At 46.9% G+C, this 20,754-nt stretch overlaps 8 protein-coding genes across 8 annotated transcripts; 4 read left to right on the forward strand and 4 right to left on the reverse strand.

Annotated features, from left to right (window-relative positions):
* Nucleotides 1-2,505: 2,505 nt before the first annotated feature.
* On the reverse strand, nucleotides 2,506-3,186 carry BDQ94DRAFT_161087 (uncharacterized protein; the record flags this gene model as incomplete). Its single annotated transcript, XM_026769314.1, has 4 exons — nucleotides 2,506-2,538; nucleotides 2,585-2,857; nucleotides 2,935-3,072; nucleotides 3,133-3,186. 4 exons carry the CDS (start codon nucleotides 3,184-3,186, stop codon nucleotides 2,506-2,508), a joined length of 498 nt encoding a protein of 165 aa, XP_026623932.1.
* A 2,897-nt stretch (nucleotides 3,187-6,083) lies between these two features.
* On the forward strand, nucleotides 6,084-6,889 carry BDQ94DRAFT_172677 (bZIP transcription factor; the record flags this gene model as incomplete). Its single annotated transcript, XM_026772009.1, has 2 exons — nucleotides 6,084-6,378; nucleotides 6,465-6,889. 2 exons carry the CDS (start codon nucleotides 6,084-6,086, stop codon nucleotides 6,887-6,889), a joined length of 720 nt encoding a protein of 239 aa, XP_026623933.1.
* A 1,006-nt stretch (nucleotides 6,890-7,895) lies between these two features.
* Nucleotides 7,896-8,926, reverse strand: BDQ94DRAFT_161089 (uncharacterized protein; the record flags this gene model as incomplete). Its single annotated transcript, XM_026769315.1, has 5 exons — nucleotides 7,896-7,929; nucleotides 7,981-8,333; nucleotides 8,535-8,592; nucleotides 8,651-8,711; nucleotides 8,794-8,926. 5 exons carry the CDS (start codon nucleotides 8,924-8,926, stop codon nucleotides 7,896-7,898), a joined length of 639 nt encoding a protein of 212 aa, XP_026623934.1.
* A 2,118-nt stretch (nucleotides 8,927-11,044) lies between these two features.
* Nucleotides 11,045-12,324, reverse strand: BDQ94DRAFT_180933 (FAD-dependent oxidoreductase). The gene is made up of 3 exons (XM_026773772.1): nucleotides 12,169-12,324; nucleotides 12,005-12,116; nucleotides 11,045-11,930 (listed from the first exon to the last, which is right to left on the reverse strand). The coding sequence occupies exons 1-3, from the start codon at nucleotides 12,300-12,302 to the stop codon at nucleotides 11,181-11,183; spliced, it is 996 nt and encodes a 331-aa protein (XP_026623935.1). The 5' UTR covers nucleotides 12,303-12,324; the 3' UTR covers nucleotides 11,045-11,180.
* A 323-nt stretch (nucleotides 12,325-12,647) lies between these two features.
* Nucleotides 12,648-14,184, forward strand: BDQ94DRAFT_180935 (ketopantoate reductase family protein; the record flags this gene model as incomplete). Its single annotated transcript, XM_026773773.1, has 4 exons — nucleotides 12,648-12,796; nucleotides 12,980-13,137; nucleotides 13,244-13,905; nucleotides 13,963-14,184. The coding sequence occupies 4 exons, from the start codon at nucleotides 12,648-12,650 to the stop codon at nucleotides 14,122-14,124; spliced, it is 1,131 nt and encodes a 376-aa protein (XP_026623936.1). The 3' UTR covers nucleotides 14,125-14,184.
* Nucleotides 14,185-14,454: 270 nt separating this feature from the next.
* Nucleotides 14,455-16,327, reverse strand: BDQ94DRAFT_161095 (NAD(P)-binding protein; the record flags this gene model as incomplete). The annotated part of the gene is made up of 6 exons (XM_026769316.1): nucleotides 14,455-15,286; nucleotides 15,415-15,472; nucleotides 15,639-15,686; nucleotides 15,846-15,891; nucleotides 16,082-16,129; nucleotides 16,256-16,327. 6 exons carry the CDS (start codon nucleotides 16,325-16,327, stop codon nucleotides 14,455-14,457), a joined length of 1,104 nt encoding a protein of 367 aa, XP_026623937.1.
* Nucleotides 16,328-16,880: 553 nt separating this feature from the next.
* Nucleotides 16,881-17,905, forward strand: BDQ94DRAFT_180937 (TatD family hydrolase; the record flags this gene model as incomplete). The annotated part of the gene is made up of 2 exons (XM_026773774.1): nucleotides 16,881-16,922; nucleotides 17,003-17,905. 2 exons carry the CDS (start codon nucleotides 16,881-16,883, stop codon nucleotides 17,903-17,905), a joined length of 945 nt encoding a protein of 314 aa, XP_026623938.1.
* Nucleotides 17,906-18,353: 448 nt separating this feature from the next.
* BDQ94DRAFT_161097 (putative C6 transcription factor) lies at nucleotides 18,354-20,348 on the forward strand (the record flags this gene model as incomplete). The annotated part of the gene is made up of 6 exons (XM_026769317.1): nucleotides 18,354-18,517; nucleotides 18,581-18,895; nucleotides 18,954-19,307; nucleotides 19,362-19,436; nucleotides 19,491-20,096; nucleotides 20,156-20,348. The coding sequence occupies 6 exons, from the start codon at nucleotides 18,354-18,356 to the stop codon at nucleotides 20,346-20,348; spliced, it is 1,707 nt and encodes a 568-aa protein (XP_026623939.1).
* Between the last annotated feature and the right edge of the window lie 406 nt (nucleotides 20,349-20,754).

Here is a 20,754-nt window from a genome sequence, read left to right on the forward strand (position 1 = left end):
TTTCTAAAGTAAGGCAGCTAGTTGACGGGCTGATCGGGTCGTGCTCCGACCGTGCCCCAGCAATACATGGGATGGGACACAAGGGGACTCTTGCGACAGTGTTACCGAGAGCCCTGCCTGGCCGGGAATGCCTTCACATACCATCCACGTGATGCGTCACTTTCCCCCGGTGGGCTGTCATCGTTGTCTTTTGTAAGGTCTCTCTAATCGCCCAAGGTCTGCTCCGTAGATCCCTCGTTCGAGTACGATCCGTATCTTACAGCAGCCCAGCACTGGATGAAGGGCAACCGCATAATTAAGCAATAAGCTTCTGCTCATTTGGGATGCAACTGAAACTGACAGTACAGAGCTAGCTAGACAATGAAGAGGATTCTGACTCTGATTCTCACATACGCCAACATCGACCGAAGAATGTTTGTGGTGAACAGATAACAGTACTCTAATAAGATAGTAGGATCAGAAGCATGATCAGCAAGAGGAACATGATCAAGGATCTCACCGCATTCCCGTTTCCCCCTTCAACAAATCGCCCAGATCCTGTGGCCTGTATATGCCGTCCACTTCATACTAGATGCAAAATGTTCATTCACGGTTCACAGGTGTTAAAGTTCCTTCCGTTCTTACGCGGTCAGTCGAGGGAGCTAGCCAGCGTGATTCCTCGAGGCATTTTGTCCACAGCGGAGGGTGAAATAAGGATTTGTTCTTTGGAATCGGCATTGTCTGGAACTGTGTTAGAGAGGTTATCAGAGGCTCCAATGATATCTTTTCCTAACCTGCCCATCTCTGCTCAGTCCAAGTGTACAATTTTCCATAAACATGTTCAGGTCCATGCTCAGGCTCTCGTTAATCCCACTCACAAGCTAATGAGAACCAGGTCTAAGGTGTTTGATGTAGTGTGAAAAGCCAATCCTGAGCGCCAGCGAGTTGTGCTCTGCCAAAGCAGAAGTAGTAGTGCGTCAGAGAGGGCCTCGGTTCCTATAAAAGCCTGAACGTTCGTGTGGCACACAAAAGAAGTGTAGTAAATGGCCGACGCCGTCCAATTTCATGAAAGGCATTATTGCAACCTTAATATAGGCCCTCATGTTAAAGTTAGGACGACCAGATCAGAGGGAATATAAGATTTCGACCCCACGTACAGTACCAAGTAGGTGGCCAGGAGTGGCTAACGACTATAAAAGTAGTGACGAATAGAATAGGGGACGACTCGAGCAAATGTTATTGGAAGTTGATCAAGTGTTCTGCTGCTATCGAATTACAAACGAAGCGCAGGGGCTTATTATTACCTAGTTATCATGCCTGTATCGATGGAATCCTGGTTTATCATAAACGCTACGCAGTACAATATCGAAAATAAGAAGGTAACATACCATTGTAGTTCCCCATGGGCGCGGTACTGGGTGAAAGCCGCCCCATCTGTTTCGTATGAAAAATGTATCTCCAGCAGCTTCATAGTTGAGTGTCTGACCCGAAAAGCGTTAGGAGACATGTACTGTGCACGATTACAAATGAACAAAAGCATATAATAGTAGCATCCTGTTCTTTAAAGGCCTGGTTTCGCACTCAGCCTCGCGGCCAAAAATGCATCTTCTGCTCACAAGGTTGTCAAGGGTTTGATACCTTGAATGGGGAAGTTTGAACCTTAATCAGCCTTGCCTCAGCCTCATTTGCTCTTTCGTAGTTCGTTCGATGAATCCAATACGACTAACAGGAGTGCAATCCTTTCCTGCCCAAAACCCGGCTAGGTACAATTTATATTTGGAACAAGAAATCTTGGGGAAGGACTTGTTGTATCAACATGGTGAACTAAACAAGCTGGGTGTTGCATGAGACTTCCCTCCCCCTACTTGTTGAGCGTTAATATCATAAGACGAATAACTTAGCAGTTATTTCCAGCTTATGACCTTTTAATCTAACTAGGCCTCATTCGAAGGTGGCTTACCAGAAATTGAGCTACTTGCAGATCTCTAGGCTTACCAAACCATACTACTCTTATTACAACATATCATTGTTTTGATTGTAGGTGCAGTCGGAGGCTCGATTCTCGACTTTCATCCCCGAAGTCTACCTGGCATTCTTAAATAGTTCATACATACCATAGGGCTGGTACGGCCACGTTTTCATACCTCCGTCTGGCTTTTCCGGATTACAAGTGTCTAGCGGTTCTGCTTATTGGAATCGACCTTTCCTCAGCTGATTTTCTTCCTAGAACTCATATGAATCTTTCTCCAGTAGGTACGAAATCTACTCCTGATATGGATGAAGATACATATATTTTTTTTATTATTTTTTCACCTGAATATCCTATATTTTTTTACCTGCTTTATAATACTTATTTTATGGTTGTTCTATCCAATTAGTGGTCGGAAAGTAGGTTTCATTCCGTGGACACTTGCTGATTGTGCAACAGATGAAGGGCGGGTTTTGCGGCTACTTAACAGCCATGAGCATCTGGTTGGTGCTAATATCACTCTATGTTTTCGCATATAATCAAGAAGCATTGGCAGTTTAGGAATGTAGAACACCGCCTTCAATATCATACTAGAAAACATGATAGCATAATTCCCTCCTTCCCGTTTTCCAGTACTGTTATTGATGGCAGAAAAAAAGCCAAAAAGGTATCCCGATCCAGATCTCCATTAACAAACTTGCTATGATTCTTAACAGAGCCACTTTGGAGATGATGTTTCCTTACTAATGACGCCTCTCTGTCTCCCACTATGTCTCCATTGAATACAAATGAGGTATTGTCGATTTCAGTGTCTTTGTGGCAATGACAAATATGCCCTGGTTGATTTCCAGGGATAGTTTCGAAAAACGTACAATAGCTTCTGGTACCCTGAGTGAGAAGTTGTTGTCCCTATGCGACGCCACAGTGCATTAACATTACACAGAGACTTACTCTGCATCGCCAGATGGGACCAAATGTTCTTCTACGTTCGGGTTGGTACGGAAGGCGAACACAGCGTCATCTTGGAAGCGATTGCTGCGGACTTCAGTTCGGTCTTGACAAATATGAGCGACTTCCGCCACTCCCATGTGGTATTGGTTGCTTGCATTGAATTGTGTTGTTACCTGTTAGTATAATAATGACGAATTAGCACATGTATGTTTCTTAGGCATTGTGTTGCCTACTTCTTGGCCGGATTCAGAGTAGCTTCCGCCACTATAACTTGGAGTGTTCGACATTGACGCAGGATTGAGCCACCTCCTATTTCAAGCTAGCTGCCAATTTTAAGAGCAAGTGATATATGAAGAATGAACTACAAGCGCCACCGGGAATCAAAAGATATAAGTATTCCTTATAATATGAAGCTCGCACGCGCACGGGCTGTATGTAGCGTTATGCACAATGACTGCGGCGTCCGTGCGACGCAGCCATCTATTGTACATGCCTCATTTCCTCTCAGAATACCTGGAAGCGCTACTTCTGCTTCACCATTTCGAGATATCAATGCTACTTTCCTCACTTTAGCCTTCTTCTTTCCCAGAATCCAACCTTGTCGTGCCACAATCGGCTTACATGAAACTGACTGAAGTCATCACCACCCTATAGTTTTGTAGTGATGCGCCTAGAGATAGAGAAGCTAAATCGGCCAGACAGCATTCGACACCATCGCCAGTTGTGTGCAGTGACCGAGTTGTCCGAACAGTGTTTGCGGTCACTGCCCCGGACAATGTGAAGCTAACATCCTAATCTTTTCCGAGGACCCTCTAGCTTCATTGTTGCTGGGTTCAGTATTACCCAGTATCGTCGTGCTCACTTGCCGTGCCCGCATTTCGACTCCCACTTGGTCTCTCGAGAGATAACGACATTTGGTCTCTTATGGCATGACATAGTCACACATACGTGCGTAAGAAGGTCACAGTGTCATGTTAGACTTAGTTGGCTAGTCGACGCGGTTACACTAGGCAGAAAACCTTAGCAATGACGACCCTCCACATATTTCGCTTGACTCATAATCGGAATAACTTTCGCGTAAAAATTCCCGTGTGGGAGAGGCGTTAAATCATCTTTCGTCGGGATGGACCAATAAAACCAGCAAACTAAATAGTACGCCATGGTCCCTTCTTCAAGCCTTGCGTGAGAGGAAAGACAAACATGCCGGCAGGAGAACGCTGGAGTCTCAAGAGACATCGTTGATTTTAAAGAAGGCTCGCAAGGCCTTCATTTCCAGTCGCGCAGCAAGAAGTCGAGTTTGTTATAGCGACGCGTGATTAGGGGAACTCTGATCGATAGGGGTTTAGATGGCAATAATAAGGGAAGAACACCATTCTGTAGTCCCTCAGTGATGATTGCTTGTTTGCAGTGCCCAGGCTCAGTAGGCAAAATGATAACAAGATAAGGAAACCCAATCGAGGGGGCCAAGTGCAGGGGCAGTATCATAGAGAGTCCAAGTGAAATGGCTTTCAGCTAATTTAGTGTATTCTTTCCGCAGCACCCGGGCTGGCCTATGATGATTTTTTCTTGCATTTATTCTATTCTGCCTTTCTCGTTTGTTTGAGGTGCAGACCAGCTGCAAGTCCGTCACGCCAACAATACTAAGGGTAAATAGACTTTCGGGTCCTTATCCGGAAAGGGAAAACCGTATTATTACGCAGGATGGCACATCTGACATACCAATCAGAGTAGACATGCACTTAAGTGAACGGATCCCTTTTTAGCCTTCTTTCAGCAGGGCGCTCGGGTAAATTTCCTCTACTACGCAGATCACTGGCTGAATGGTGTTCATACCGTCGTACTTTGTCTCTCTCCTTCAGCTCCGCTTGGCCTCTGGGGCGTTCTCACCCTTACGGACAAAACTGGTCGCTCTCGGTATTGCCCCGTCCCGCCTGCGCTGCAGCGGCCCTCCAACTGCCAGTTTCAGTTTTTGACTGTCGCCCAGTCGCTTTCCCCTCAGCCTGAACTCTGCTTTCGGTTTAAGCCCAGGCTTGGTGCCAAGGATTATCTACTTGTTCCTGGGGTAGAAAGAACACCATGAAGCTTCCGTATGTGCTCAGGGTGGCGTCGGTCGTCCTTGGAATCCTTTTTCACTTCTCACTGTTTTTGCTGTGTTTCGTTTGTTCGCTTAATGAATAACGTATCCGCCACTGAGTCGGGTCTGCGATGTGGCTGGAAGGACCATGATCCGCCGGGTGGACATCAGTACTACTAAGTACCGTACGAGAGATGCTTCTCCAGATGCGGATTCTGATGCTGGATATGTCCCAGGACTTACAGGACCAACAACAACCCATTAATTTTCTCTCTGGTTTCTCGGGGTAACCGGCATAACGGTGTCGGTACTTGACTGGTGCTACGCTGCCGCCACGCAACCCGTCCAAGCCGTCTAGGGTCTTGAGGGGAACACCCGAGTTGCGAATTAGAGCATGCTTGTAGACCAAGAGGGTCGAAAGGTGCTTATAGCGCTGCGCCGCAGACCCATCGTAAGAGCTACCTGAAGAAAAGCACTGCACCAGGCCGTGTGCTGCTGCCACCCCCCTTCCTGGGATTGCCTGCTCAAAGGATTTGCTCCTTGGCGCAACTTCGGGCCTCAAACCAACGATTGGTAACGAAAGTGTACTGTGTGTTACTGCTAGTTTACTACTGATAACTGATGAGATTTGGAGAGCTCGAGACTCCAAGCTGTCGAGAGGACAGGGACTATCTGGATACCAAGCCAGGACTAGATTCTCCTACGCCGTACGTGCCTAAATTGCCTGCGCCAGTCTGAGTGTGTCTGACTTGGAATGGGCCCTAGCAGCTATGCCCGTTCTGGGCAGTTTCCTGATCCTTTCTCCTTAAAGCGCTTAACGAAGATAATTTCAGGTAAGTAATCTCTGTCTACCGACGTATCTACTCGCCCACCTTGTTCCTATAAGACGGCCTCTGTCCTCCCCCTTAATATATATACCTAGTTTAGCGCGATTCTCGCCCTTGGAACAGCTATAGTCGCATCTTGGGAGGTGGGATCGTGTACCACTGTGATCAACACACTCGTCTGGGATACATCAGGTTGCTTATACCGTTCACGCCCGTCAACTGCAACGACTTTCTTTTGCTGCCCTCTTCTCCTCATCTTCCTAAATACGAGTTGTTATGCATGATGATCCCTCCAAAGCCCCCGACGACCAAAAAACGCGCGTCCCGTGCTGAGGCGCGGAAAGTGACATCGCTCTCTGCCGAACGACTGGAGAGGAAGCGCGCCAACGATCGGGAAGCCCAGAGAATCATTCGACAGAGGACCAGGGAGCATATTGAGCGGCTGGAGCACCAAGTGGCCAAGTTGAAGGCCGAGAGGGAACAATTTGATGATGTCGTCCGACGGAATGTGACGCTGGAACATGAGATTCGGGCCTTGAAGCATCAGCTCGCCCTGGCTAGCAGACAAGGGTATCTGGGTATGATTGGGTGGCAGATCTTATTCCTTTACTACAGCTACGGGAAGAATCTTGAATGGCTGACAGTTGTTTCCTATGAGGAGCAGAAGGAACGTATAGTAATACTCCCGAGTCTATGCTCCCCGCCACGCAATTCGCTGAGCTTTTGGGATTAAGTCAAGCTTCTAGAGCAGGGTCAGTCCTGTCTACGTCCAGTCATGTATCGGTAGGGTCGGAGTGGCAATCTTACGGCACAGCCTGGTCCCCTTCAACATGCGAATCAACCAAGACGAATTATGGGAACCGGGCTGAGTCTTACCTGTTCGAGAACCAACTTCAACTGTCGAGCACGATAACTGTCGCGCCGTCGCAGGTAACCTACAGCGCGCCTGTCGGAGCTCAACCGGGCCCGATGTTTAAATTCTATGCACAGGCATACTACACTGGCAATACCAGTCCTGGACCGGTGGATGGCCTTGCATCCCATTCTCCGCAGCCAGTACCCTACGTGCCCGGACATCAGCTGATGTAGATGCCAGTAATACCAATAGGGAGACTAGCTGGGTATCCAGTTGTGCATATGATACAGCCATATCGTCAGCATACACTTCCGCCTCAGTCAAGAAATGAGTACGGCTATGGCTGGAACCTGCATCAGTCGTGATTTGGCAGACAGACAGACGGGGTTCCGGAAAGAAAGTTTCTCGCATGAGCCAAGGCAATCGCAGCTGCTGCCTGAAGGCTCAGCAAGCCCATGAGATGACGGTTGCGATCAATACTTTCCGACTTCGGGCATGGGGAGGACATATTACGTTCTAGGACGCGAACAGCGCTGTATTCAACCACGCAGAACAACACTCACTCACTCACACTTCGGACAGGTCATACTGAACAACGGATGCGGAAATCTTCTGCAAAGTTGTGGTGTGGGACTTTCATTGGATCCAGAATTGCACGACTTCTGCTTACAAAACCGAGGGTCCGGATTATGTCTAGTTCTGGCAGTCACCAAACCGTATCATGGAACTGCGCTGATCTGCCCCAGCCGACTCGCGCATTTTATATTTCTAACTATTCCTGGTATCGAAATTTGAGTATAGATTAAGCCTAATGGAAAATAATATTTATACAGCTAATAATCTACTTTTATAACTAATAAAACTGTGAATTTTATCTCAAGCATTCTTTCTTGAACCCGGATCCCTAATTGAATATTATATAAATTAGACATTATAGCAGAATATTATCTCTACGATGCTGATGTCCGGACGATATCATTATAAATAAAAATAACTATATATAAAGACTCCGATACTTAGAGACAGAAAAAAAATAAAATTTTTATTATTTTTCTAGTATATCAGCTGTTATTACCAGCGTAAATACTGCGGGGATTCTGAACTTAATTTCATCTTCTAGATTCAGCATACTTAGCTATCTAACCTGTGTCTCCGCCCATTGCCCCTGAAAATCCTGAACCCTATACTCGGTTACCCACCCTCGCCCTTATGCTACCAATATGCGGCCAGTGACATGCACTATATCACACTCCACTCGCCCTGAAGGACATATCTAAGATAGCCAAGCAGTTCTAAGAATTCTTCTTTGAATTCTTCTTGTGACACGCGCCTTCTAGTATGATTGCTATATCTCTCGCATATCCTGATATACACCTCTGAACCTTCCTCATCTGGCTGCGAGAAAAAGCGGAGAAGTTCTTCATAAGGTCTTTGGGATGATGCGTCGAAGTGCCATGTAAGGAGAGCCAACTTTAATATCGTGTCAACATCGAGGTTGTGCATGAGCCGTTCAATATGATCGTCAAGTAATCTGTTATTGTCTAAGAGTTCCATGTCTACCGAACGATAATACCCTCGGCAGACGGCCAAACTTATACGCAGAATGGAGATACTGTCAGGGCCAAAGTCATGCTGAGAACCCTCAATTTCGCTAGCTGTGGCCCTCAAGCACAATACCTGTAAACACTTCAATGCTGACTTGGCCGCGAAGCGAAGAAAATATTCCGGCAGTTGGGACACTTGATGTGGCTGCTCCATGTATCTTTGAGTTCAATGGATGTTATGGGATTTGGCATATAAACTGATGCTCGTTATTCTCGGTTAGATAGTCATTTGAGTAAGAAGCTTGGTTACGTGATTGCAGACAGGCCAACATACGGTGTATGGGTTTCCATTGAGCCATTCCACACTCTGGCGTGATGGCAAAGGTCCGACCCTTTCATCAAACATCTCCATCCCACCCTACTGCTTGTGTTTCTTGTGCATTGCTTAACCAAGTGAGGGCTGTTAGAACTTGATTTGCAGGCTTCCGTTTTGTAAACGGGACCGACGGGCCTAGACCTCATCACCATCCATCACTCAACCCTGGGCCCTGTGGAATCTCGACAAACCCCGAGCCGGATAAAGGGGCACGTACGGTGTGACGAGAGCTCGAAAAGTGGACCCCGATAGTCCACGTTACTGGTGACTGAGCGAGACAAGAGTGGAGTGTGGCTCTGGGGTCCACCAAAGTCTAGCTGGATTAAGGTTTGTAGTCGCCATTTCGGCATCCCGGACGGAAGGTGATACCTAAAACGTATACCTACAGATATGGGTGAATCTTTTATTGGCTCCCGAGCATCCTGTCTAAATTAAAAGAAGTCCGGCCTGGGTAAAGAGTTTCTTTTTAAATGGAAAGCCTTCATAATTGACGCCGTAAAATAGAGAAAATGCTTCTGCAGCTATTACTCTTCTTGCCTGTGTCAGACCATCCACCGGGAGAGATATATTCACCTCATGAGCCTGGTATACAGTGAGCGATTTAAATATTGGCCGTCATAAGATTTTACCTAGATCTGCTATTTATTTGATGCGAGCTAACTTAGTTGAAATCATCTCTCTTAGTCCATGGACATGCAGAATTTGAGCGATCATATCATCTGTACCTGCCACTCTAAGTTGTTGGCTGGATAGGTGCGATTATTCTGTATATTAAATAATTTTAATATCTAGGCCTAATAATGATAAATACTAACTTATTCTATTTGGAACTCTAATTGTCGCCGCCGGTTCTTGTTCACACAAACATTACTATCCGAAAAAGCCTGACCAACAGCGCTCAAAGCTGCTGTCTCTCAATCCTAATGCATTGCTCCAGTTTCTTCTAGAGCATATATGTTCTCTGTTTCTCACACCAGTCACCACTCTCTGCCATAAGTTCAGTTATGTTGTAATGCCCGCAAGACTTGGCAACTATCATGCACATTTCTGCCAATGCCAGACTAAGGAACATCTAGTCTTTGGTTGTCGGGTGGAATTGATCTATCACTCTCGGTTCTGCGCGTAAGAAGAATATTCGAATAGCTACTTTCTCTTTACTTTCTATCAAGATAAAGCAGTAATATATATTTCAGTAAGGGTCAAGTTGGCCTGTGTAGAACCAAAAGGAATTCTGTAATTTATTCTATTTTTTTAAATAGTATCTAACTTCCCAGCTCTATTGGTGGAATATATAATTGACCAGTCACGGTATGAAGCCGTATAAGGTTTACCAGATAATACTTGTTGATTTGGAGAAGGCAAGGATGGTGCAGCCTATTATACACAATAAGGACAATATCAGGACAGTATAGATATATCTTCTAAAAGTCAGTATTAATTTCTGTATGCTATATCTCAGCTGTGTGGGTAATAAGAATACTTTTAGTAGTTGATAGTACGCCAATGGACCAGTTTAGCAGGTTTTTTGACCATGTAGTACATCGTGGGCCAGACTTACGACCTAAAATTGCTGCTGCTCTATCTGTTATATATATTGTTCTAGTTGGCATCTAAGGAGGGCGAGACTGTCCAGTAGAACGGTACTATTATAAGAGTTAATATACAGGTAATATAAGTAAGACAGCTTCGTTTTATGAGAACAGTGGAGTTATAGTTATATGTTAAGTAACAGTCACTCCCCATTATAAAACTACGTGCGAACTAATTATTCTTATTGCTGAGTTTGATCCTGTTTGAATTGCGTCAAGTATTCATCAATCTACTTTCTATTTTATATATCTCCTTCCGATAATCGTCCATATTTTCCAGCGGCGCTTCTCATCTGGATCTGATCCTGAAATATCAATTGAAACTGTCCTCACCTAAAATACAAAAAACTGAAAAACCTGGAGGCCTGAGCGCAAGACACGTGATTGCAATATCCAGGATTTCTTACCTCAAAACTTAAAATGCCTTTTCTGCCAGATTCACATACAAGTACTGGGAAATGTTCTTCTGAGCTGGACCGTGATGCCCCCGAAGGAGTTTATCTCGAAGATTCAGGCGATTACGAGGACGAAATGCACATACAACTGAGTGTTGCCGAAATAATTATATACATGAAGCCAAAAAATCGACCATTTATGGTACTTCTCGGTGCGGACAGTGAGAACGGGTCCTCGTGGAAACAAGGCAAGGTGGAGAACGGTTATATCTTCAACGACAAACGAGCATCATGATTCTCCTGCATGCATCGCCGAGTTGTGTCTGGGAAATTGGTAGTATATGTGTCGAAAGGGCGGAAAGGAAATATGTTTGCATTCCGAATTTGACTGCTGCTAAGTCCTACTTTCGATTCAGTCATTGAGTTCTGTCCGCTTACCAACTTCGGAGGCTATGGGATCGCAGACTTCAAAAAGACTACTTGCCAGAAATAATAATAATAATAATAATTAGTCACAATAGTTAGTGAATCGACAGATCGAAACAATTCTCACTAGCTCAGATCATCCACCTGTTCAGTTAACCGAGCAGCTACTTTTTACCCTGCATAGTGGAGGACTGCTACAACCTGCTCTTTTGGCTTCGCTTCTCTTCCAGTGCTGCTGTCACCAATTCTTGGACTTTCAGAGCCACACCATAGCTGTACGCATATCCGAGAGTATTGAAGCCGTATGCATGAACGACACTGCCTTCCCTTTCAAGTCGATATCCCCCTTTCCTGCTCGGCCGTAGACCCACTAGGTCTTTCATGACATGCTTGTTCAGATCCAGCGACCTGAAGCGATCGTGAGTAATGAGGTTTGTTCGTCGTAGTATATCTGCACGGGTTGCGAGATCTACCGACTCATCGGTTGCTCCCTCTTGGCTAACTCCACCAATAATAACACCCCCACTGTACATACGGGGGATCTGATACGTGTAGTGGGAGCCTTGGAACATGACCATCTCATGGGAATCACTTTCAACCAACATAGTCTGGCCGCGGACTGCAACAACTTTCTCGTCATTGGCGAGAACACGAGCTCCCAAGCCAGATGCATTGACAATGATCTCTGTCTTCAACAAAGACCGAGCGTGGTTTATCGATTCGATCTCTGCACGAATGAACTTTACCCCCTCTCTTTCGAGGAGTATCTTAATCCAGGGTAGAAAAACTGCTGGATTGACTGTCATCGATTTATATTGAAAACCAAGCTTGGCATTGGCGGGGAGGTTCTCTGATGGCAAACGGCGATATTTTGGTACCAGGGTCTTGTACCAAATCGTGGCATCGTCGCTTCGATCGTCATAATACTCGGTCACATCTACCACCTAAAAAGTGACCCAGTCATTAGCTCCCTGTAATATCCAGCTATAGTATTATGAAAGGCAAGTTGAAAACGAACTTGAACACCACTGGTAGGGTCACGATGGGCAAGAGCCCAATAGTACTTGAACGTTTCGGCTTGTAGATCATGTCCTGCACTATCTGGGTAAGGCAAGATGCCAGCGCCGGCCCTGGTTTTCCCCGGATTAGCAGGCGCACATTCTCGGCAGTAGTTGTACGTACCATGGACTTGCCCATCTCAGCGAGTCGTCCCCGGGTAGTTCACGAGCAACGATCGTCACTGAGTAACCAGCCTGCACAAGGGCAAGGGCCGACGTGAGCCCGATTACTCCAGATCCAATGATGCCGACTTCCATTCTGATGACACCTTGGTTAAGCCCCTGAATGCGTTTTTGATGCGTGTAGGAAACCCACCCATACCGGAGATGAACTTTGACGAACGGGGTTGCCTTTAATACTGATCATGCACTCAGACGAGAAACACAGAATTAGCCTCCGGTCCGGTCACTGATTCCCTTTTCTTAGGTAATACGAAGAGCAAATGAAAGGAAACAGATAACCGTCATAAAAATACCGATTCCAGCCGGGTATCGGTACCCGAGCCTCTTGTTCACGCCTCAACCACTCTTGATTGCGCGCAAGCTAAACACTCACTGAATAGAAGCCAGAGCTTTGCAGCAGAGAAGAGATCATACTGAGAAATGTCGGTTTCAAGCGGCGCGAAAGTGGTATCGGCGATTGTGGCCAGTCACGGCGTATCGAGCAGAGCCCTCACCGCGGGTAAGAAGCTCTGCAGTATCCGTCCCTACCCGCTGCACATTACCCAGGATAGTTACCGTGTGCAGCTGAGGTGAGCAGCAGTGACCTACGGAGAAAGAAAGGTAAATTTAAAATGGATGCTCATGGGAAGAGCTCGAACCTTTGAAGATTCATTGAACCTATGGTTTTACTACCTTACCTGCCGATTTTGCTGGGCAAATTTCCGATCTGCATATATGGCGTCTCAAAAGTCTAGAGTACTACTTCTTGGTAGCGGTGGCGTTGGTACTATTGCTGCTTTGAATCTCGAGATTGGAGGTCTGGCTCAGGTCACGTCTGTCTTGCGGTCTAATTATGCGGCAGTGAGTCTCCTAGGATTCACAATCAAGTCTTGTGAACACGGAGAAATCCAGAACTGGCGGCCATCTGAAAGTCAGTCAGCCCTCTATTCTTCAACCTGAGCTACACCTCCTTACCCTTCATTAAGTTGAAGACCGTTCCTTGCTGTCGCTAATACCATAGCGTTTTGATGCAATAGTCCTCAATAATGTTCCCAGCGTTGCGGACTCGGTCAATGTCCGACCCTTTGACTACGTCGTGTGCTGCACAAAAAATGTTCCCGATGTCTCGCCCACTGTGTGTGAAATTATCGCTCCTGCAATCTCGCCCGGTCACACGGTAATCGTCCTTGTACAAAATGGCTTAAATATTGAGAAACCCTTCCTCCGCAGATTCCCATCTAATATCATACTGTCCGGTGTCAGTCGCATAGATGCTCATGAGGTCGCCTCCGGTATTATAGAACAGAGACAAAAGGACATCCTGTATGTTGGGGCGTTTGAAAACTGCCTCATACCTTACGAAGAGCAGCAAAAGGCAGCTCAACACTTCGCCAAAATCTACAGTGCGGGGTTGAAAACAAACTGTTCCTACAAACCGAACGTGCGTTATGATCGTTGGGTTAAGTTGGTCAACAATGCCTCGTTCAACCCAATTTGTGCCCTGACGGGTTTAACGACGGGCGAGTTGCAGCGGACATCTGGGGCCGTTGAAAATTTGCTTATTCCCGCGATGAAAGAGATCATATCTGTGGCCGAAGCAGATGGTTACTCGCTTCCAGGGGTTATAATAAAGGAGACCATTCAGAGTAACCCACCAGAGGAGGATATATCCCCTAGCATGTTGGTGGACATACAAAAAGTATGTTAGCTTTCTATCTGTGTATCGGACTGGTTTTACTAAGAAATCCCATGTCAGGGCAATTTCATCGAGCACGAAAATATTCTGGGGGAAGTCATTCGCGAGGCCAGAAAGGGCGAGGGGGTGACAACACCTATTCTATCCACCTTGTACGAGTTATGCTGCATGGTTCAATGGAGGACCAAGAAGGAAATGGGCCGGCTTGAGCCTGGAATGTGAATGTCCTTGGGTCTCATTTTCAGAAGACGCAAATTCCATAGTAGGAACTGAAGAACGGAATATACCTGCTGAAGCAGTCGTGCTTATAACAGAAATGCTACTGACAAGTGTCCGTCCCTTGGTGCGTTACGAAGACTTGACTGCACCCTTGTCGACCTTTAGCGATGTTCGTTATGATCTTTCATGTGAATCTTTATTGGATTTCTGGTATCAAGAAACTGTATCATGAGGAGATGTAGGTATATATATAAATGTCTTTCTAGTACAGTGTCCATAACTTGATTGCCGGCCGGGTGGGGGGGCTAAATGTCCTAGTAAGTAGTCCTGCCGTTAACCCCATATATCGCTTTGTCGCAAGCAGTATAAAATCCGTTCTGCGGCTTCTTCAGCTTTGCTTGCTTTGAAGGCAGTTCCAAGACTCTCATCTGGGCCGGGATCATTTAGAACCTCAACACGCCTTGTACTATTCTTTCCCACCTCCAGAATTGCACCACCTTCTAGGTCCTCGTCATCAAGACATCTTAACATTGCCATAGCCACTTCGTCAGCTGTGGCCCATCCGTCTTTTTCCTGGTCTAGTTGCAGAAGCTTCTCTGGATGCTCAGTCCAAAGCGGCGTTCGGATGATGCCAGGTGCGACAGCATTAATCCGTACACCAATCGCTTGATCGAGCGGTGCTAGACAGCGGACGAATCCCGTAATTGCGAATTTTGATGCACCATAAATGGGCGCGTTGAAGTTTGGTATCTGGCCTGCAACGGAGGAAATATGGATGATACGTTTTGGATTTTCGGGACTGACTGGCTCAGCAACCGGATGGAACGACGAGGGTCGGCTTCTCGGATGTAACCAGTAGGATAGAGCTAGCTGAGTTGTCCGGATTGGATGGGTGAGGTTGATATCAAGCAAATAATAGCGATTTGAATCCAGGCCATCCTTGCTTTCTGGGGAACCCGGGGGATGCCAAAAATTCGACCAATGCGGTTCATATATACCCGCTCCCGGACAAACTATATGGAAATCGCCGAACTCTTCCAGTGCAACTTCAGACATCTGCATCAATGCTGCCCAGGAAGTCACGTCCGTCTGAACAAAGACGGCCCGCGGTGACGATTGCAATCCCCCATACTGAGCGATGAGCTTCTCTGCTTCAGGCCGGAGGCTGATATCCGCAATCACAACATTGCAATTCCGTGACAGTAACAGGTTGGCAAACGCGAGATTAATGCCTTGCTGCTTCAGCTTCCCCGGCGACGGAAACGTCCCTAGCTGGACAGGACTCTTACTTACCTGAACCTGCACCAGTCACTATTGCAGTTTTTCCGGATACTGCAAATGGCCTTCGTGCCTGCTTTTGAGACATATTCTCTTATGTTCTGCTATAAGCTGGTCGAGTGTATTGGGCATTAATCACCGACGGGAGTTGAGACTCTCTAGGCAATTCGCGGCCCACTTCTGTCGACAGAGTGAGATACGTTCTGATTATTCTCACAAGTGGAACAAGAGGAGCATACTTTTCAGACAGTGTGAATATGAAGGCCGAGACAGCACGCCAGGCTTATCTAACAATGGGGTCAGCATGTTCCTAACGAATTATAGGTCACTCGTTTATAAACAACACGTCATTGGCGTTATATCACGAGACTGGTCTATCCGTAGAGGAGGAAATATACCCGAGCACCCTGCTGAAAGAAGGCGAAAAGAAACCCGTTCCTACTTACGATCGTGAGTGCCCTGATTGGCTACTCCATGTCCCATGTGCCCATCCTGCGAATAACACGATTTTTCTGTTTTAGGAAAAAGGACCGAGATGATAACCTAGCCCCTATAATTGACAGCAGAGGTGAAACCCAGTTAGACCGCTTGGTGCCAAGTTTCGAAGTGGCAAAAGAAGGGACTTTGGGTACATGCGCAGTTACGGGCGGTCTTAGAGCATGAACCAGAGCACATCATGTACCTGCACAGTATTGCTTTCATCGTCGTTGGATGGAATAGTAATTTTAGCCTGAACTATGGAAGGCAGACCAAGTAAGAGCCGAACACGGAGCGCATACCGGTCTAGAATTCAGCTTAGTATGGATTATCGATATTTTAATAGCGAAGCGCAAGCTTATCCCTTGAGGAAACGAACCGAGGTACAGCCGTATATCGTTTTCTGCAATGGGAGTTTACTAAAGGGAAGATGGGAGGGGCCACACGTCATGCAGGATGCGCAGCAGGAAGAAGTAAATCTTCCGATAGATATTCGGTTCTTATTCCGGAATTCGGTGTCCTGTTCGGAAACTTAACCGCCTTAGTTTCACAAGGGAAAAGCGGAAGCAAGTCCCTCTCGATGGGTAATATAAGCTTGGAGGACCTTTTGGGCCGTAGGCCCCCACCGTTTTTAATGAAACATCTAATGTCAAAGTTGGTTTGCCAATAACTATCCTAGTTGCGAATGTGAACTACATCTTATCTTATTAGAGGGACTTGAAGATAATCATGTTGATAATGAAGGCTGATGTGTTTGATATTCCTAGGTATTACCACATTTGAATCTTCCTTGGCTGGGAACCTGTTATAGTCAGATGGTTACTCGGCAACAGATATTCTGGGTGCATGTACCCGGCGACGCTTTCGTCGGGAAGCCGAGTGAGGCAAATAGACTATAAGCGTCTGCGTGTAATACGCGCCATTTATTTAATTCACCAAATCAATCAAAGACTTGATTAGTCCAGGCACTTATTAAACGCGAAATCTTACAGATGCGACAAAACATGTTTACTGCATCATCAAAGATGCCGCTCCGTTTTGTAGATGTAAGCTCCTTATCCGCTCCAGGACCTCAGTCCACACAGACAACTTAATTTGAAGGCACTGCAGGCTAATATGTTAATAGGTTGCTGTCACCTACACCGCCGATCAATTTCACGGCATCTATCGCGGCAAAAAGTACCACGAGAGTGACTTTTCTGATGTTATCAAACGCGCGCAGCAATATGGTTGCGAGAAGATGATTCTCACCACAATGACCATGGCCGGCGCACATATTAACTTGCAACTGGCGAGGCAATATCCTCGTATCTGCACGATGACGTTAGGCGTACATCCCTACCACGTCGAGGAGATCTACGCTACCCAAGATGGTGGTGTATCGTATCTCCAAAGCCTTCGAGAACTCGGAACTCGGCTACTTGCCGAATCTCCTTCGTCAGTGGTGGCATTCGGCGAAATCGGACTGGACTATGAGTATCTTGACCGCGCCGACAAAGAAACACAACAACGAGCATTCCGCGATCAACTGAATTTAGCCGTGGACATGCAACTGCCACTCTTCCTTCATGTCCGCGACTCCTGCGCCGATTTTATAGACATCATTTCACCGTATATGTCCCGCTTTCCTCGTGGTGGGCTGGTCCATTCCTTCTCAGGATCCAGAGCCGAAATGGAACAGTTGGTCGGTTTAGGGTTGGATATTAGTGTGAATGGAATCAGCTTTCGGACAGACGATCAGCTGGATATGGTGCGCCATATACCGTTAGACAAGCTACAGTTGGAAACGGATGCGCCATGGTGCGAGGTGCTGAGCCAGGATGAGAAGATCGCGTCGTACTTGGAGAGAGCACGCCCACTACCCCCCTCCCGGAAATATCAGAAGTTTATTGCCGGGCAGATGATCAAATCGCGCAACGAACCTTGTACCATTGAGCGCGTTGCGATGGTCGTCGCTGGCCTTAAGGGGATTCCGGTCGAAACTGTGGCGGAAGCAGCGTGGAATAACAGTGTGCGTATGTTTGGTTAGATGCAAAACATGATGGTGTCTAAGGAGAGCGAAGTCAGGGCTTCAGGTAGAAAAATGCACTGCTATCTAGGACGGATAACAGCGTCCATACGGGAATGAAATTATCATCGGTGTTTGCTGCCCGCGCATCTCTAGAGGACTGACTGGTTCTAGCCTCCCGTCCACGCGGGAGCTGATGACAATTGCCTAAATGAGCCGCTTCCACGACAGTCCAATCGTATATTTCATTGGTTTACCTTATCCACTAAACCCAAAGGAACGCGTAACGCATCTCGCTGTCACCCCGCAACAACTTGAGTCTCGCGGAGGTTCTCCGCTTTTCCGCGAGAGCAAGTGCGGGGATGTGCCGGGTACTTGGGGTCTCAATAATACGGCGCATTTTTCGTCTTCCGCGATTCCCTTCGAGCCTCCCCTACGTAGTACGCTTCTGAGTGCTACCTATTTGCCAATGGATAATGCCCACCCAAGTAAGCGCAGACGCACGACGTTGGCATGCGACGCATGTCGAGCGCGGAGGACCAAGTGCGATTCGCGGCGACCGGCATGTCAATACTGCCAAACCCAGAACATGGTTTGCGTCTATCAGGAGCCACCCCCCGCACAGCCTAGTCGGTAAGTGACTGCTCTTTCCGCGGCATGCATACAGACAGCAAGTAAGTACTGATGTCTGGATAGGGTTGAAGCAGAATTAAGCGCGATGAATAAACGCTTAGACCAATTATTCAGCTTGCTGGTTCCAGTCGCACCCATTTCCCCGGATCCTCGTGCTGCAGGTCTGAGCGATGAATACGATGCTTCAACCGAGGCAGGTGCTTCCCCGTTTGATCTACCTTCCAAGCTCCTCGGCAACTCCTCGGTCATGGATGTATTGGGGCTGGATACCGATTTTGCCAAGTCCTTGATTCGAGGAGAAAGGACCGCTCAAGCCGACGAGAGTTCGGAAGGCGGGAGACCACACCTGCTTATTGTTCATCATCGACATGCAGTAAGGTGAGTGGAGGCCAGTAGAATATAGCGTAATTAGGATATCCACTAATGACAGTACTAGCGCACTGGCTGCGTTCTCTGCCCGAGTTCATATCTGGTATCCCATTCTTGCTTCGGACTTTTCGTCGGAGTACTTCCGGGTGCTCTCTGGCCCCTTGCAACCTTGTTCCGAATCTTGCCTCTCGCTTTTGGTGGCAGCAATTGGCCACAGTGTTGCGGAAGACATGACAGTCTCGAGCGTCCCGTATTTCGAAACCGCTCTTGCGTCCCTGCCGATTATCATCCGCGAGTGCAGTATCCGAAGTGTTCAATGTCTTATGCTCATCAGCTTGTATTATTGTTGCCTACTGAGACCTTGTCAGGCCCATGACTATTGTTTGATTGCGTCATCTAAAATTGTGAATATTATTAAGAGGTGATTCTCCCATATCTGGGCGTAGTGGACTTGAGTCTGACAAAACTGTCTTAGTGGCTTGGAAGGACATGACACAAACACAGTTGAAATGACGCGGCGCGTATATTGGGGGGTGTTGTTACTGGAGAAGTATGCAATTTATTTCACCCACTACGATCGTGTTCTTACTGATCTTGATCATAGTGAAATTGCTGGCCAGTTGGACCTCGCCAGGAGTGATATTTGGTGCCTGGATGAATGTGTTCCACTTCCTCTATGCCAACAAACGTGGGAATTCACTCCCGAGATGGCCTCAAAGGCTCTCGCAACCTCATCCCCCCCACATGATGCGCCATTGCTTAATGCGAGTGAAGACGCAACACGATCATACTTCTTAGCAGAGGTCGCCATGAGACGTATGCTCCATCGATGCAATACAGCAGTTCAAGCTACCTCCACTGGGAAATATGTCTATGCCCCGTATATCGCAGTAGAGTTGGAACGCCAACTTGAGGAATGGTACTGCCACCTACTCAATATAAGTCGCTTCGACAAGGGTGACGTATGTCAGCCATTAGAGATAGCCAATGTACCAGCTTGCCCTCTATCGAATTTCCTGCGTGTTCAATACTACTGCTGCAAGCTTTCTATATATTGGCCTGCCGTTTACCAGGCTATGCAAGATGAAGGAAGTGCAGGTCTCCTTCGGGATGACTGCCAGAAATTCTTTGATTCCTATATCTTGTTAACCCCAAGTATTGTAGCAGCTTTTCAGGACTGCTTAGTGAACCGGTGGACATTGTTTGTTAGGTAAGTTCCCTAACCCCTACCCAATGTGAGTAGAATACCCTGCTAAATGTGAGCGATAGCCTCTTTATCACTTCAGTGGCTGCAATATCGGCAGCAAGCACTCCATGTTTGACTGGGCTATGTTCTCCGCAGTTCTACGAATGCATCCGAGCAGCAGGACGTGCCGATCAGGCCATCATACGAAGAAGTTCATCCTTGATGATTCTGCAGGACATTTTAGGGGAGAGGATACAACAGGTTGGATTGTCATAGAAGAGTGTGAAAGCGTATAAGATGAGTAGTGGCACGTCTATCCAGAGCCGATATTCCCTGTCCTATGCTCTCCAGTCTTCTTGACTGGGACTCTCGCAAGGGTTACGCGACAGTCTGTCCCAGCTTCCTCGGCGGAAAGCCGGCTATGCTATATTTGGCATGTTTTCGGGGAGTAACACCTTGCGCGCTGGTGTAAATATATCATCCATTTGTAGAAGACTTCCAGGACTTCTGCGTCGGAAATGATGCGAACGTGGGCAGTGAGTTGAGCTTCTAATTATGACAGTGATCCATGTGCTTGACTTATGGGAAGGAACCGTTATATTTGCGCATGGCTCGACCAGATGTTGAGTATCCATTGTTGACCGTGACCTCCACTTGTTGAAGGGGCGACCTACGTAACGGT

The sequence above is a fragment of the Aspergillus welwitschiae genome, assembly GCF_003344945.1.
Source record: "Aspergillus welwitschiae strain CBS 139.54b unplaced genomic scaffold BDQ94scaffold_27, whole genome shotgun sequence".
In the NCBI taxonomy this organism is placed as follows: Eukaryota; Fungi; Ascomycota; class Eurotiomycetes; order Eurotiales; family Aspergillaceae; genus Aspergillus; species Aspergillus welwitschiae.

Excerpts from the sequence above, each read along its gene's own strand:
- BDQ94DRAFT_180933 (XM_026773772.1), bottom strand. The coding sequence starts at position 12,302 with ATGGAAGTCGGCATCATTGGATCTGGAGTAATCGGGCTCACGTCGGCC. Across the intron at positions 12,117-12,168 it reads CTGAGATGGGCAAGTCCATG|GGCCGGCGCTGGCATCTTGC; the intron begins GTACGTACAACT and ends GGGGAAAACCAG. Across the intron at positions 11,931-12,004 it reads ACCCTACCAGTGGTGTTCAA|GTGGTAGATGTGACCGAGTA; the intron begins GTTCGTTTTCAA and ends GTCACTTTTTAG.